Genomic DNA, 17,473 nt, shown 5'->3' with positions numbered 1-17,473 from the left:
CGAGAGAGAGCCCTGCTTGGCAAACGAGAAACGCTATCCCTCCCACGCCCCTTTTTTTCCCTCCTCCCTTTCCCTAATCAGATTAATTAGTGGCACTTTCCCTTATCGAAGAGGAAAGCACTCCCACTGAGTCCTCAGGGAGACCCCCTATTCCTCTACAAGGGGGGTGGAAGAGGAGATGGGGGAAATTCTCTCTTCCATGCAGAGAGGTAGGGAGGGTGTGTGTGTGTGTGTGAGTGTGTGTTGTGTATGTGTGTCGCGCTGGAGGGAGGGGGGTAGGGAGAGAGGGAGTTTGTTTGTATTTGCATTTGTTTGTGTGTAAACTATATTTAATGAATTAATTTGTCAGGGTATATGAGTTATGTTTGAGCGACTTAGTTGTGTATATGTCTGGGTTTGGTGTGGCTAGGGCACTTGTGTGTTTTGTTTAAAAAAAATCTGGCTGCTTTTCCTTTTTTAACATGCTACACCTGCCTTCTATAAAGGCAATATTACAATGGCACTGATGGATAGAGTAGTCAGTGGTGTCTTATTTAGGCTGTGGCCACATTTACATTTTGTGTCTGAACAATCCGTATTGAGCTAATCCTTTTTCAATCGGAGTCATCTGTTGATGTAAGATGGACAGCAGAGATGATTGTCAGATAAAAAATGCACAAATTGGTCCGTCTTTTATTTATGCAACTCATATGAAAATAGTTGACTTGGGCTGTCATTTGACGGACAAAAGCAGACAATTGATGAATGCATATATGATTTCATCCATGTTCATGCATCCCAATGTGGCCGCTGCCTGAGTTAGAGGAAACTCCCCAACTAGGTGCCATAAACAGCCTTACAGACGTAGCCTACCTTAGAGAAGTACAGTACCACTGCATTCTCCACACCGAAACACGTCAAGGTCACTTTCCATCCAACCTTCCAGAATCCCTCATTTCCCCCACTTCCCCCTTAAGACTAATTAACTTTGTAAGAGAGCGCTTTTTGATATAAGCCTTAAATAGCATTAGCTTTAAATAGTAGCGTTTGATGTTAAAAGCTGATTTCTAGCCAATTTAGCCCCAGCGTTTCATCAATGCCAGAGGGTTTCTTGAACCCCAGCGGGGAAGGTCTTGGACTGAAATGTTTCAAATGCGCATGTTTGAAAGTCAAAATGGCAAGTAGGTTGAAGGGTGGGCGGGGTTGTTAATTTGCTGTAATAAATAGTTTATTTCCAGAAAACTCTTTTTTTTTATTGGAGGAGAGGTTGGTGAGTCTTTTGCGTTCAATTATAATGTAGAAAATTATTATAATTTTTGTATCTTTATTTAACTAGGCAAGTCAGTTAAGAACAAATTCTTATTTACAATGACGGCCTACCCCGGCCAACGCTGGGCCAATTGTGCGCCACCCTATGGGACTCCCAATCACAGCCAGATGTGATACAGCCTGGAGTTGAACCAGGGACTGTAGTGACGCCTCTTACACTGAGATACAGTGCCGTAGACCTCTGCGCCACTCAGGAGTCCTAGAATGTAGGAGGTGTGCTAGTTTGGTAAATTCTTGTGTAGCATTCTGTTGTTTCATCGAGTGTTAGCTAAGGTTACTCATGCTTGTGCTCTCTTTTTCAATTCTGATGGTTTAGACATTCTTCTCTTTCAGACTCCGTCCACTTATATCCTCTGCAACCAAGAAGAAGAGAACCGCTTCACAGGTGAGCCCCACCACACACAACAAAATCTAAATTCCGTAACCCTTTATTTTACAGCCCGGTATTTAACAGATAGTTACTTTGAAATTACAGTTACATAATAATTGCATATAAATGACAATTTAGTTTCTTTGACATTCATTTACATAAGCGTAGTTTGTACCATTTGGTACCAGGTAGTTATAAATTATGTGAGGTAAGTACCAGAAAGTATCCATTGTTACCACGTAGTTTCCTAGTAAATAGAACGTAAATACCACCTTAAACTGAGTTGTAAAGTAAGCTGAATTTAATGCGACTAGGAAAAATTAGGATGACCATTTTCAGACCTGCCAACCTGCAAGCATTTTGCATACCATGCCCGCAATTTAAGGTCAAAGTACTCTGGTTAAAAAAAACTACTCTAAAATATACAAAAAGAGGCTTCTAGTTGGCACATTGTGGTTTTAGACTCAACCCGTTTGAAGTTGGAGCTGAGCCAATCATCCATTTTCAAAACTAAAGAGATGATCGTGGAAACAGCAAAGGGAGCACCCCCCTATTCACCTCGACGGGACAGCAGTGGAGAAGGTGGAAAGTTTTAAGTTCCTTGGTGTACATATCACCGACAAACTGAAATGGTCCATGCACACAGACGGTGTAATGAAGAAGGCACAACAGCGCCTCTTCAACTTCAGGAGGCTGAAAAAATGTGGCTTGTCACCGAAAACCCTCAGTAACTTTTACAGTTGCACAATTGAGAGCTTCCTGTCAGGCTGTATCACCACCTGGTACGGCAACTGCACCGGCCATAACCGCAGGGCTCTCAAGAGGGTGGTGCAGTCTGCACAACGCATCACTGGGGGCAAACTACCTGCCCTCCAGGACACCTACAACACCCGATGTCACAGGAAGGCCAAAAAGATCATCAAGGACAACAACCACCAAGCCACTACATGTTCACCCCGCTACCATCCAGAAGGCGAGGTCAGTACAGGTGCATCAAAGCTGGGACCGAGAGATTGAAAAACAGGTTCTCTCTCAAGGCCATCAGATTGTTAAACAGCCACCACTAGCACAGAGAGGCGGCTGCCTACCTACAGACTTGATATCATTGGCCACTTTAATAAATGGAACACTAGTCACTTTAATAATGCCACTTTAACCCCTGTGCGGCCTCGGGACGGACATCCAGCGAAAAATCATATCGCCATTAGCATAACAAAATCTAAAAAAAAAAGTAAAAACATTTTTTTCAAATTATATCGTTTTATAGATACACCTCTCCTGAATCAAACCACGTTGTCCGATTTCAAAAAGGCTTTACAGCAAAAGCAAAACATTAGATTATGTTAGAGGAGTATATCGTAAAAGTAGCCACATAGCCATTTTCCGACCAACCACATGCATCACAAATAACCAAAAACAGCTAAATGCAGCACTAACCTTTGACAATCTTCATCAGATGACACACCTAGGACATCATGTTACACAATACATGCATTCTTTTGTTCGATAAAGTTCATATTTATATATAAAAACAGCATTTTATTGGAATTTCTTTCCTTCTTAATGCGTTTGAGGTAGGGGTGGTATACAGAAGATAGCTCTATTTGGTAAAAGACCAAGTCCATATTATGGCAAGAACAGCTCAAACAAGCAAAGAGAAACGATAGTCCATCATTACTTTAAGACATGAAGGTCTGTCAATCCGGAACATTTCAAGGACTTCAAGTGCAAAGTTTCTTCAAGTGCAGTCACAAAAACCATCAAGCGCTATGATGAAACTGGCTCTGATGAGGACCGCCACAGGAAAGAAAGACCCAGAGTTACCTCTGCTGCAGAGGATAAGTTCATTAGAGTTTCCAGCCTCAGAAATTGCAGCCCAAATAAATGCTTCACGTAGTTCAAGTAACAGACACATCTCAACATCAACTGTTCAGAGGAGACTGTGTGAATCAGGCCTCCATGGTCAAATGTATTCAAGGAAACAACTACTAAAGGACACAAATAATAAGAAGAGACTTGCTTGGGCCAAGGAACACAAGCAATGAACATTAGACCGGTGGAAATTGGTCCTTTGGTCTGATGAATCAAAATTTGAGATTTTTGGTTACAACTGCCGTGTCTTTGTGAGACGGAGAGTAGATTAACGGATGATCTCTGCGTGTGTAGTTCCCACCGTGAAGCATGGAGGAGGTGTGATGGTGTGGGGGTGCTTTGCTGGTGACACTGTCTGTGATTTGTTTAGAATTCAAGGCACACTTAACCAGCATGGCTACCACAGCATTCTGCAGCGATACGCCATCCCATGTGGTTGCGCTTAGTGGGACGATCATTTGTTTTTCAACAGGACAATGACCCAACACACTTCCAGGCTCTGTAAGGGCTATTTGACCAAGAAGGAGAGTGATAGAGTGCTGCATCAGATAACCTGGCCTCCACAATCACCCGACCTCAACCAAGTTGAGATGGTTTGGGATGAGACAGGAGAGTGAAGGAAAAGCAGCCAACAAGTGCTCAGTGTATGTGGGAACTCCTTCAAAACTGTTGGAAAAGCATTCCAGGTGAAGCTGGTAGAATGCCAAGAGTGTGCAAAGCTGTCATCAAGGCAAAGGGTGGCTACTTTGAAGAATCTAAAATATATTTTGATTTGTTTAACACTTTGTTGGTTACTACATGATTCCATGTGTTATTTCATAGTTTTGATGTCTTCACTGTTATTCTACAATGTAGACAATAGTAAAAATAAAGAAAAACCCTTGAATGAGTAGGTGTGTCCAAACTTTTGACTGGTACTGTATATATACTGTACTTCAAAATAACTAAAACCAAATCGAAACTGTAGAAATTATGATGGACCTACATTCTAACAGTTTGTTGACTGTGTCCAGCTCGCTCATAATCACCTAAATGAAAGCTAGACAGTCAGGGGAATAGTAAAAAAAATAAAATAATTTAAGATAGAGGAGTATTTATTACAAATTTTGACAGCTAGGAAATATTTTCAAAATTCAGTGCGGCCCTCTGGACCTCGTTGATGACCGAATGTGGCCCCCAAGGCAAAATTTGTTTGACACCCCTGCGTTAGAATACTCATTACCCCAACATTTTCCTAAAATCATGTAAAGGTGTCATTGAGACCACCTCAATTTAATTCTGGATCAAACACTAGACTACAGTTTTGGCTATATTGTTTGGTTTAATTTAAGACACTAGGTTTCAGGAAATGGCAGTTACAGGTTTTCAAAAATGCTAAATGCTCCAACCTCCTGAGATGGTCACTGACCTTAAGCCTACATCAGCACGACCTTGTCAGAAAATCCTAGGGAGAGCCCTGATTAGAAACTACCTAAAAATACATTTTCAAAGACCAGCCAATTACCAAGTATCCATAACAGTCTATAACCTACCATTCCTACTGTTAGGTTCTAAATAAACAGAAAAAAACTCACGGACGACTAGTAAATCTTGAACCAAGTTTATTCACTAAACTGGGTCACACAGCTTCATAAGACAAAGACATATTTACACAAGCACTGGTATTTAAACCTTCCTCCTATGCTGAGTCTCCTCCTTACACATCTGGACAGCCAATAGATCTCTGTTGCTAGACAGGACTTTAGTGATTCTTGTTCTTTCTCACTTCATCTGAGCTGACCTCAGCCAAATTCCTCACTCCTCCCCAACTCACGGCTGTCCTGTTGACTTGTACCAGACTGTGGCTCTTTTCCTTTCCATAGGATACCTGATGTCTAACAATAACATGTTCTGACAGAATGTAAACTTTCTGCATTCCCCTCTCTCCCTCAGTGACATGAATAAGGATATTTCATATTTTCAAGTTTAGAAGTCAGAACACATCAGTCCCCCCTTTTGAACAATAATTTCATACTGTTCAACATTATATAAACTTGGAAATTACTTATAAATGAACCAAAAAAATATAACATGTACAAGAAACAAAACATGATTATCATTCACAGTTGATTATTAGGTTTACATCTCCGAGACTTTTGGCCTCTGATCTGTAATCACACTATGCACACTTATTTCCATCTCTCGTCGGACAACTGATAATACAAAATAATACTCACAGGTGGGATGGACAAAGTGACATGTAGTTTCAAAACAAAATAGATCAACACAGAGATGTAGAGCTAGGGACAGAGAGAGAGAGAGAGAGATTGAACACAGAGAGATTGGGAGAATGAACACAAAGCTTGATCACAGAGTGAGAATGAGCTAGCGAGAAATTGATCTTTTGTTTTGAAACTACATGTCACTTTGTCCATCCCACCTGTGAGTATTATTTTGTTAAAGTGTTGACTGTTTGTTTGGTGGGAAAAGGGGGTACTAAGACAAGTCGCCCATGGGCATACATTACCCGTAGGAATACTTTGTCTAAGTACCCTAGTTAGAACTGGGCGGACCACCCACTGTATTTTTGGTTAGTTAGCTAGCTGTTGTGGAAATAGGCTAGTCTAGCTTAGGGGTATTTTTGATTATTGTTTCTTTGCTTGGGTCCAGCTCAGCCCCTTTTCTCACACCCCTTTACCATGTGTTTAAAATAAACCTTTTGAGTTTGACGGTAGATTTCAGTTGTCTGTGGTTTTTGGTTCTCACTGTTACTTGTCACGATTATAATTTGCATGATTTATGTTACGGGTCTCGTATCCATCCCCCCCTAGACTGCTGGGCCAAAGAGTATTCATAACATAAGTGGGGGCTCATCCGGGATCTGTCATTACTGACGCCCATACCGCTCATGCAGATTGTGATAGTGGTTAGTTCAGTGTTGAGCGTCAAAGCATTAGTGTTTGTGTTTGGTATAGTAGTTTAAAATGGCTACTTTTGATGTGCAATCCTTTTTGGATAACCCGTCGTGGGAGGTGTTTAATAAGTGTCGTAAAATTGATTTAATGACCTTGGCTGACCATTATTCATTGTCTATTTTGCACAATTTAGTTAAGGCGGAGGTTAAGAAACTAGTGTTAAATGTATTGTTAGAAGAGCAGGTGCTTGTGTTACCGCTGCCTGAACCTACTACCCCTGTAGGGGATGTTGCTGCTCCTGTAAGCCCGTCGGTGTCTGAGACCGAGGGCGAGGCTAAAGCTCCAGCCACATTGCCCCGTTTTGATCCGCTCTCCCCAATGTCAACTGGTGATGCCAGGAGGGATGTCCGATCTATACAACTCCAACTGGAGGCGGAAGAGAGAGCCCAAATTAGGCGAGAGAAACTCCAGTTGGAGATCTGTAAAATAGAGGCAGAAAAAGAACAGCGGCAGATGGATTTCAAAATGCGCCAGATGGAACTGGAGGCAGAGACAGCAAGGCTAGCCTTCGTTCCTGCTGTGCCTGTTAGTGAGGCGTCCTCACCAGCTTCCAACAATTTTGACGTTAGTAGGCAGATTGCCTTGGTACCTTTGTTTAGAGAGTCAGAGGTTGACTCATATTTTTGTGTGTCTGAACGTATCATAGCATTGTAGCATTGAAATGGCCTGAAGAGGTATGGTGCCTATTACTTCAGTGTAAATTAATTGGTAAAGCCCAAGAGGTTTTATCAGCGCTACCTTTGGAAGACAGTTTGAACTATGAAGTGGTCAAAGCTACTGTTCTTCGCGCTTATGAGCTTGTGCCTGAGCCATACCGACAGAGATTTAGGTCTCATGGAAAGTCTCCTAGTAAGACTTGTGGAATTTGCTAGAGACAAGGGAAATCTGTTTGATAAATGGCATGCTGCTAGTAAGGTAACTGATTTCAACTCTCTCCGGGAGTTAATTTTGTTGGAAGAGTTTAAAAATTGTTTACCCGAACGCATTGAACTAAGAACCTTGGCTAAGAACCTTGGCGTGATCCTGGACAACACCCTGTCGTTCTCCACTAACATCAAGGCGGTGACCCGATCCTGTAGGTTCATGCTCTACAACATTCGCAGAGTACGACCCTGCCTCACACAGGAAGCGGCGCAGATCCTAATCCAGGCACTTGTCATCTCCCGTCTGGATTACTGCAACTCGCTGTTGGCTGGGCTCCCTGCCTGTGCCATTAAACCCCTACAACTCATCCAGAACGCCGCAGCCCGTCTGGTGTTCAACCTTCCCAAGTTCTCTCACGCCACCCCGCTCCTTCGCACACTCCACTGGCTTCCAGTTGAAGCTCGCATCTGCTACAAGACCATGGTGCTTGCCTACGGAGCTGTGAGGGGAACGGCACCTCCGTACCTTCAGGCTCTGATCAGTCCCTACACCCAAAGAAGGGCACTGCGTTCATCCACCTCTGGCCTGCTCGCCTTCCCACCTCTGCGGAAGCACAGTTCCCGCTCAGCCCAGTCAAAACTGTTCGCTGCTCTGGCACCCCAATGGTGGAACAAGCTCCCTCACGACGCCAGGACAGCGGAGTCAATCACCACCTTCCGGAGACACCTGAAACCCCACCTCTTTAAGGAATACCTGGGATAGGATAAAGTAACCCTTCTAACCCCCGCCCTCCCCCCCACCCCAAAAAAAGATATAGATGTACTATTGTAAAGTGGTTGTTCCACTGGATATCATAAGGTGAATGCACCAATTTGTAAGTCGCTCTGGATAAGAGCGTCTGCTAAATGACGTAAATGTAAAATGTAAGTCGGAAGTTTATCATGGAACGGGCAGTCCTTCCCCGGGAGGAAGAGCAGCTCCGTCTTGCCGAGGTTCAGCTTGAGGTGGTGATCCGTCATCCACACTGATATGTCTGCCAGACATGCAGAGATGCGATTCGCCACCTGGTTATCAGAAGGGGGAAAGGAGAAGATTAATTGCGTGTCGTCTGTGTAGCAATGATAGGAGAGACCATGTGAGGATATGACAGAGCCAAGTGACTTGGTGTATAGCGAGAATAGGAGAGGGCCTAGAACTGAGCCCTGGGGGACACCAGTGGTGAGAGCACGTGGTGCGGAGACGGATTCTCGCCACGCCACCTGGTAGGAGCGACCTGTCAGGTAGGACGCAATCCAAGAGTGAGCCGCGCCGGAGATGCCCAACTCGGAGAGGGTGGAGAGGAGGATCTGATGGTTCACAGTATCAAAGGCAGCAGATAGGTCTAGAAGTATGAGAGCAGAGGAGAGAGAGTTAGCTTTAGCAGTGCGGAGAGCCTGCGTGACACAGAGAAGAGCAGTCTCAATTGAATGACCAGTCTTGAAACCTGACTGATTTGGATCAAGAAGGTCATTCTGAGAGAAATAGCAAGAGAGCTGGCCAAGGACGGCACGCTCAAGAGTTTGAGAGAAAAGAAAGAAGGGATACTGGTCTGTAGTTGTTGACATCAGAGGGATCGAGTGTAGGTTTTTTGAGAAGGGGTGCAACTCTCGCTCTCTTGAAGACGGAAGGGATGTAGCCAGCAGTCAACAATGAGTTGAGGAGGGGGGGGGGGGGGGTTCAGAGGAGGATTCAGGAGGGAGGAGAAGGTGGCAAAGAGCTTCCTAGGGTTAGAGGCAGATGCTTGGAATTTGGAGTGGTAGAAAGTGGCTTTAGCAGCAGAAACAGAGGAAGAAAATGTAGAGAGGAGGGAGTGAAAAGATGCCAGGTGAGCAGGGAGGCTAGTTTTCCTCCATTTCCGCTTGGCTGCCCGGAGCGCTGTTCTGTGAGCTCGCAATGAGTCGTCAAGCCACGGAGCAGGAGGGGAGGACCGAGCCGGCCGGGAGGATAGGGGACATAGAGAGTCAAAGCAGAATCGGGAGATTGGTTGGAGACGGATTGAGCAGAGGGAAGAGATGATAGGATGGAAGAGGAGAGAGTAGCAGCAGAGAGAGAGCGAAGGTTGCGACGGTGCAATACCATCTGAGTAGGGGCAGAGTGAGTAGTGTTGGAGGAGAGCGAGAGGGAAAAGGATGCAAGGTAGTGGTCGGAGACTTGGAGGGGGGTTGCAGTGAGATTAGTAGAAGAACAGCATCTAGTAAAGATGAGGTCAAGCGTATTGCCTGCCTTGTGAGTAGGGGGGGACGGTGAGAGGGTGAGGTCAAAAGAGGAGAGGAGTGGAAAGAAGGAGGCAGAGAGAAATGAGTCAAAAGTAGACGTAGGGAGGTTAAAGTCACCCAGAACTGTGAGGGGTGAGCCATCCTCAGGAAAGGAACTTATCAAGGCGTCAAGCTCATTGATGAACTCTCCAAGGGAACCTGGAGGGCGATAAATGATAAGGATGTTAAGCTTGAATGGGCTAGTGACTGTGACAGCATGGAATTCAAATGAGGAGATAGACAGATGGGTCAGGGGAGAAAGAGAGAATGTCCACTTGGGAGAGATGAGGATTCCAGTGCCACCACCCCGCTGACCAGATGCTCTCGGGGTATGCGAGAACACGTGGTCAGACGAGGAGAGAGCAGTAGGAGCAGCAGTGTTTTCTGTGGTAATCCATGTTTCCATCAGCGCCAAGAAGTCGAGGGACTGGAGGGTAGCATAGGCTTCAACTGTAAATGCAAAGAAAAAAACAGTTTGATAACATAACGATTCCCACTCTCTTTTCACCTGACTCTATGCCTTTGGGATACTTTTTCTGCTGGGTTCCACAAAAATGAAAATTCTAAAAAACCTCCTCATGCTTTCACCCAGTCTTCCCCCGTCCGGCCACAGGTTCCAAAGAGGTGTTCCCAAGCCATGTCAATTTCACTTCTCTCCCCATCTCCTTCCTCCTCCATGGCCACCCGATATACACGTGTGGTGGCCTTAATCAACTTTACCTCATCTTGAGGTAACTCAGCACTGTATATACGTTTCACAACAATTCCCTCAGAAGATGATATCCCAACAATGCTACGAAGGTAACCCCTGCTACTACTAACACTGCCCATGACGCATACTTCAAAATCCCTCATTTGAGCTGTAGTCCAATTCCATGCTGTTACTATAACATCCTTCGCCATACTGTCGCTCATTCAGTTACTGTATCTACAGCGACTGCCATGAGTATAGCTTTTGCATGGAATCTGTCTCCTGCTCTCCTATTGTCTTTGTGGTTCACTGATAGATCTAGGGCTAACCCTTTCAGATACTCCCTACCTCTCTCCCAACTCATACCCGGTTCCCTAGCACCCAACATCTTCAATGACCTGTGTTCTGCTACGGTCGATACCTTCTTTGACAATCCCATCATTGAAAGTTAACAATAGTGTCTGAAATGACAACAGTATCTCTGCTACTCCCACAATAATCTGGGTATGTGTGATGTAACGATTTAACTTCATAGTAGTCTCTATATTGTGTACAGTTAGCTGTCCTTTCTGTTCTACGAGCTATTCCGTGGTATCACTCTACACAGCGGAGTGGTATTGTTCCCCAGACTCTACTAACCCCTTCCTTAATTTATGAGCCACACAGATCTCCACCCCAGACACATTCCATCCCGCTCTCCCCATTCCCTGTAACGTTAATACCTTGATTTTTGGGACTCCAAAGAATACACTGATGTCAGTCCTGCCAGACTGTAATTAACACCCCTTATGCAAATGTTCTGTCCAACACAGGCCTGGTATGGCAACTGCTCGGCATCTGACCGTAAGGCGCTACAGAGGGTAGTGCAAACTGCCCAGTACATCACTGGGGCCAAGCTTCCTGCCATCCAGGACCTATACAATATGCGGTGTCAGAGGAAAGCCCATAAAATTGTCAGACTGTTATAGACTGTTTTCTCTGCCACCGCACATCAAGCGGTTCCGGAGCACCAAGTCTAGGACCAAAAGGTTCCTCAACAGCTTCTACCCCCAAGCCATTAGACTGCTGAACAATTCATAAAAATCACCACAGGACAATTTACATTGACCCCCCCCCCCCCTTGTACAATGCTGCTACTCGCTGTTTGTTTGTTACCTATGCATAGTCACTTCGCCCCCACCTACATGTACAGATTACCTCAACTAGCCTGTACCCCTGCAAACTGACTCGGTACCGGTGCCCCCTGTATATAGCCTCGTTATTGTTATTCTGTTACTTTTTATTATTGCTTTTTATTTTAGCCTACTTGGTAAATATTTTCTTCTTTAACTGCGCTGTTGGTTAAGGGCATGTAAGTAAGCATTTCACGGTAAATTCTACACTTGTTGTATTCAGCGCATGTGGCAAATAAGATTTGATTTGTATGTACCTTGCCTCCTGCTACAAATACATTTGCACATAAATCATTCCATCTAACCCATAACACATTAGTCACTACTACTAATCCATTTCTATAGTTAAACATACTGAAACATTCTCAAGTCAATTAGTCAATTTCCAAACAATCCCTCCTCTGGAACAATGATCACTCTTATGTTCCGCGACACCTAGAAACATATTGACTTGAACAGGGAAGAGACAAAAATACATGTTAATCATTTCACACCACCCTTGATGCGAATGAGATTGGGGAAAGAGCCGTCCATCCATTCTGTTCTATGCACATGGGATGCTAGTCTCCATGCAAGTCTCCTTCATCCTCATCCTCAGGTGTCAAAGCAAGACACAGACTATGAGCGTAATTAATTGTACTGTATCATCCAGCAATCCATATGTATTGATGCGCTTTAACATTAGGATTCTGATGATATTGTAAAACAAAACCCCTACTATCCAGTACCCCCTCATGGTTGGCCCAACCTATCATCTAGTGGGTTCTCTAATAACCTCCCTTTCGGAGGATACTAAAAAATAAGGTTTAAAGGAATTAAAACCCTCAATAAATTTAAGCAGTGCACCCTTTGTGCTCTCTTCACAGCTGAGGAGCAGCGCTCTCTCTCTCTTTATCTTCTAATCATAATTAAAACATTTGATAAATTATCCAACCCAAATGTAGAATTACAGTCCTTAGAGCTTTATGTTGAGTCCATCACTTGAATTCAAGCCCCTCATCTTAGCACACATTGTCACGTTAGAATGTACATTTACAAACCGGACCATATATTACCCATATTCACTTTTCTCATTACAGCCCCCATTTGTCCCTGTTTTACTGTTACGAGTGGCATGTTAATGGCAGATCGGTATCTCAATGCACTCTTAGTCTAAATTACTATACATTTTGCAGTGTGCAGACCTCCACAATCAACCTGATACCCCAAATAAACAATTATTGGCATGGGGGGGTTGAGGTTCACACTGTTCTTGGTCAATTTATCCCTTCCATGCATCAAGACACCATCTGGGGTCACCTTCGCCATAACTCGAAAGAGGGCAGGGCAAAACAACAGTTTAAGACATTTCTGATTCTGGAAATCCAGACCAACTATTCACTGTATGACAAATTATTACATTCCCAATTTTTTTAATACCAAAATCTCTAAGACAAATGTCAAAGAGCAATACAACACACTGTTGAAACCATTTTCCAAATTGGCTTATACTCCCTTATCATACTGGCGACTTCACCGCAGAGTTACCGGGTCAGGGAGTTAGAGCGCTAACCCTTAGGGAAAAATCCAGACAATACAGTAGACCCAATCTGGTGAGATTTTTATTGAAACAAAGTTTAAAACAAGAACCAAAACAACAGCAATACACGTATGACTCAAGGTGGGGAAAACCTCAATCTATTTGGAGTAACAGTCAATCATTATCAACGTATCTTTTCCTTTTATATGCAGACTGAACAAAAACTATTTGCATATTTACCAAAGGGCCAAAGCCCCAGGGAACTGGTAATTTCCCCTTTGTGCACTTGACTCACATCGTGATTTATGCTTGGGAAAAAAACACCACTGCCTGTTAACCTCGCCCAGACAGGTTAACAGCCAGTGGAATCGCGTGGCGCGAAATACAAATACCTCAAAAATGCTATAACTTCAATTTCTCAAACATATTTACATTTACATTTACATTTAAGTCATTTAGCAGACGCTCTTATCCAGAGCGACTTACAAAATGGTGCATTCACCTTATGATATCCAGTGGAACAACCACTTTACAATAGTGCATCTAAATATTTTAAGGGGGGGGGTGGGGGGTTAGAAGGATTACTTTATCCTATCCTAGGTATTCCTTAAAGAGGTGGGGTTTCAGGTGTCTCCGGAAGGTGGTGATTGACTCCGCTGTCCTGGCGTCGTGAGGGAGCTTGTTCCACCATTGGGGTGCCAGAGCAGCGAACAGTTTTGACTGGGCTGAGCGGGAACTGTGCTTCCTCAGAGGTAGGGGGGCCAGCAGGCCAGTGGTGGATGAACGCAGTGCCCTTGTTTGGGTGTAGGGCCTGATCAGAGCCTGAAGGTATGGAGGTGCCGTTCCCTTCACAGCTCCGTAGGCAATCACCATGGTCTTGTAGCGGATGCGAGCTTCAACTGGAAGCCAGTGGAGAGAGCGGAGGAGCGGGGTGACGTGAGAGAACTTGGGAAGGTTGAACACCAGACGGGCTGCGGCGTTCTGGATGAGTTGTAGGGGTTTAATGGCACAGGCAGGGAGCCCAGCCAACAGCGAGTTGCAGTAATCCAGACGGGAGATGACAAGTGCCTGGATTAGGACCTGCGCCGCTTCCTGTGTGAGGCAGGGTCGTACTCTGCGAATGTTGTAGAGCATGAACCTACAGGATCGGGTCACCGCCTTGATGTTAGTGGAGAACGACAGGGTGTTGTCCAGGATCACGCCAAGGTTCTTAGCACTCTGGGAGGAGGACACAAGGGAGTTGTCAACCGTGATGGCGAGATCATGGAACGGGCAGTCCTTCCCCGGGAGGAAGAGCAGCTCCGTCTTGCCGAGGTTCAGCTTGAGCTGGTGATCCGTCATCCACACTGATATGTCTGACAGACATGCAGAGATGCGATTCGCCGCCTGGTTATCAGAAGGGGGAAAGGAGAAGATTAATTGTGTGTCGTCTGCATAGCAATGATAGGAGAGACCATGTGAGGATATGACAGAGCCAAGTGACTTGGTGTATAGCGAGAATAGGAGAGGGCCTAGAACAGAGCCCTGGGGGACACCAGTGGTGAGAGCGCATGGTGCGGAGACAGATTCTCGCCACGCCACCTGGTAGGAGCGACCTGTCAGGTAGGACGCAATCCAAGCGTGGGCCGCGCCGGAGATGCCCAACTCGGAGAGGGTGGAGAGGAGGATCTGATGGTTCACAGTATCAAAGGCAGCAGATAGGTCTAGAAGTATGAGAGCAGAGGAGAGAGAGTTAGCTTTAGCAGTGCGGAGAGCCTCCGTGACACAGAGAAGAGCAGTCTCAGTTGAATGCCCAGTCTTGAAACCTGACTGATTAGGATCAAGAAGGTCATTCTGAGAGAGATAGCAGGAGAGCTGGCCAAGGACGGCACGTTCAAGAGTTTTGGAGAGAAAAGAAAGAAGGGATACTGGTCTGTAGTTGTTGACATCGGAGGGATCGAGTGTAGGTTTTTTCAGAAGGGGTGCAACTCTCGCTCTCTTGAAGACGGAAGGGACGTAGCCAGCGATCAAGGATGAGTTGATGAGCGAGGTGAGGAAGGGGAGAAGGTCTCCGGAAATGGTCTGGAGAAGAGAGGAGGGGATAGGGTCAAGTGGGCAGGTTGTTGGGCGGCCGGCCGTCACAAGACGCGAGATTTCATCTGGAGAGAGAGGGGAGAAAGAGGTCAAAGCACAGGGTAGGGCAGTGTGAGCAGGACCAGCGGTGTCGTTTGACTTAGCAAACGAGGATCGGATATCGTCAACCTTCTTTTCAAAATGGTTGACGAAGTCATCCGCAGAGAGGGAGGAGGGGGGGGGGGGGGGGGGAGGAGGATTCAGGAGAGAGGAGAAGGTAGCAAAGAGCTTCCTAGGGTTAGAGGCAGATGCTTGGAATTTAGAGTGGTAGAAAGTGGCTTTAGCAGCAGAGACAGAAGAGGAGAATGTAGAGAGGAGTGAGTGAAAGGATGCCAGGTCCGCAGGGAGGTGAGTTTTCCTCCATTTCCACTCGGCTACCCGGAGCCCTGTTCTGTGAGCTCGTAGTGAGTCGTCGAGCCACGGAGCAGGAGGGGAGGACCGAGCCGGCCTGCAGGATAGGGGACATAGAAAATCAAAGGATGCAGAAAGGGAGGAGAGGAGGGTTGAGGAGGCAGAATCAGGAGATAGGTTGGAGAAGGTTTGAGCAGAGGGAAGAGATGATAGGATGGAAGAGGAGAGAGTAGCGGGAGAGAGAGAGCGAAGGTTGGGACGGCGCAATACCATCCGAGTAGGGGCAGAGTGAGAAGTGTTGGATGAGCGCAAGAGGGAAAAGGATACAAGGTAGTGGTCGGAGATTTGGAGGGGAGTTGCAATGAGATTAGTGGAAGAACAGCATCTAGTAAAGATGAGGTCAAGCGTATTGCCTGCCTTGTGAGTAGGGGGGGAAGGTGAGAGGGTGAGGTCAAAAGAGGAGAGGAGTGGAAATTAGGAGGCAGAGAGGAATGAGTCAAAGGTAGACGTGGGGAGGTTAAAGTCACCCAGAACTGTGAGAGGTGAGCCATCCTCAGGAAAGGAACTTATCAAGGCGTCAAGCTCATTGATGAACTCTCCAAGGGAACCTGGAGGGCGATAAATGATAAGGATGTTAAGCTTGAAAGGGCTGGTAACTGTGACAGCATGGAATTCAAATGAGGAGATAGACAGATGGGTCAGGGGAGAAAGAGAGAATGTCCACTTGGGAGAGATGAGGATTCCAGTGCCACCACCCCGCTGGCTCGATGCTCTAGGGGTATGCGAGAACACGTGGGCAGACGAAGAGAGAGCAGTAGGAGTAGCAGTGTTATCTGTGGTAATCCATGTTTCCTTCAGCGCCAGGAAGTCTAGGGACTGGAGGGTAGCATAGGCTGAGATGAACTCAGCCTTGTTGGCTGCAGACCGGCAGTTCCAGAGGCTGCCGGAGACATGGAACTCCACGTGGGTCGTGCGCGCTGGGACCACCAGGTTGGAGTGGCAGCGGCCACGCGGTGTGAAGCGTTTGTATGGCCTGTGCAGAGAGGAGAGAACAGGGATAGACAGACACATAGTTGACAAGCTACAGAAGTGTTGTTTCTTGTATTATTGTCTCCTGTGTCTTTAGAGAACTGTTTCACTTTGATATCCTTTTTCTTCTGTCCTGATTTTCTCTTTCTTTTCTTCTGTTAACTAGATATTCTTTGTTGTTCTTCGTTAGCTAGCTAGCTTCTTCCAAAAGAGTCCCTAGCAACAGCAACATATGACTATTTTACACTATTTTAAAGACAAGACTCTCGTTAATCTAACCACATTGTCCGATTTCAAAAAGGCTTTACAGCGAAAGCAAAACATTAGATTAGGAGAGTACCCTGCCAAAAATAATCACACAGCCATTTTCAAAGCAAGCATATATGTCACAAAAACCAAAACCACAGCTAAACGCTGCACTAACCTTTGATGATCTTCATCAGATGACACTCCTAGGACATTATGTTATACAATACATGCATGTTTTGTTCAATCAAGTTCATATTCATATCAAAAACCAGCTTTTTACATTAGCATGTGATGTTCAGAACTAGAAAAAACAAACACATGACCAGGTCTTACTTATCTGGGAGCTCCCTTTATGGCCGAATCCGGATACCTTTATACTTAATAAAACTGCAGAATTTCACTAACTGCTGCTTCCAACTCACACCCTGAAACACCTAGATCCCCTGAACGCAGCTCACTCTCCAGATCCCAATCACCTGAATTCTAATCACCTGTTCACACACCTGTATGTCATCATCACACACTATTTAGTTCAGTTCTTCGCACCCCATCCCTGTGAGGTATTGTTTGTTTTTTGACACATCTTTCTGAGCTCTGTTTTTCCTGTGATTTACCCCTCCCGTGTATGATATTTTTTGCCTGCCTCACTAACGCCTTTTGCCTATTCCCAGCCTGTACTTTAGTCTAT

At 45.4% G+C, this 17,473-nt stretch overlaps 1 protein-coding gene across 1 annotated transcript in view; it reads left to right on the top strand.

Moving 5' to 3' along the window:
• Positions 1-17,473, top strand: part of brf1b (BRF1 general transcription factor IIIB subunit b) — a 136,426-nt gene that overhangs the window by 107,913 nt on the left and 11,040 nt on the right. Inside the window, exon 17 of the mRNA XM_014145094.3 lies at positions 1,642-1,693. Within this exon, the coding sequence (XP_014000569.1) occupies positions 1,642-1,693 (52 nt within the window). The remainder of the gene's footprint in view (positions 1-1,641; positions 1,694-17,473) is intronic.

This window comes from Salmo salar, chromosome 15 (genome assembly GCF_965601325.2).
Source record: "Salmo salar chromosome 15, fSalSal1, whole genome shotgun sequence".
Classification (NCBI taxonomy): domain Eukaryota; kingdom Metazoa; phylum Chordata; class Actinopteri; order Salmoniformes; family Salmonidae; genus Salmo; species Salmo salar.
The sequence above is the reverse complement of the archived record's forward strand: the minus strand, read 5'-3'. Positions and strand labels throughout refer to the sequence as shown.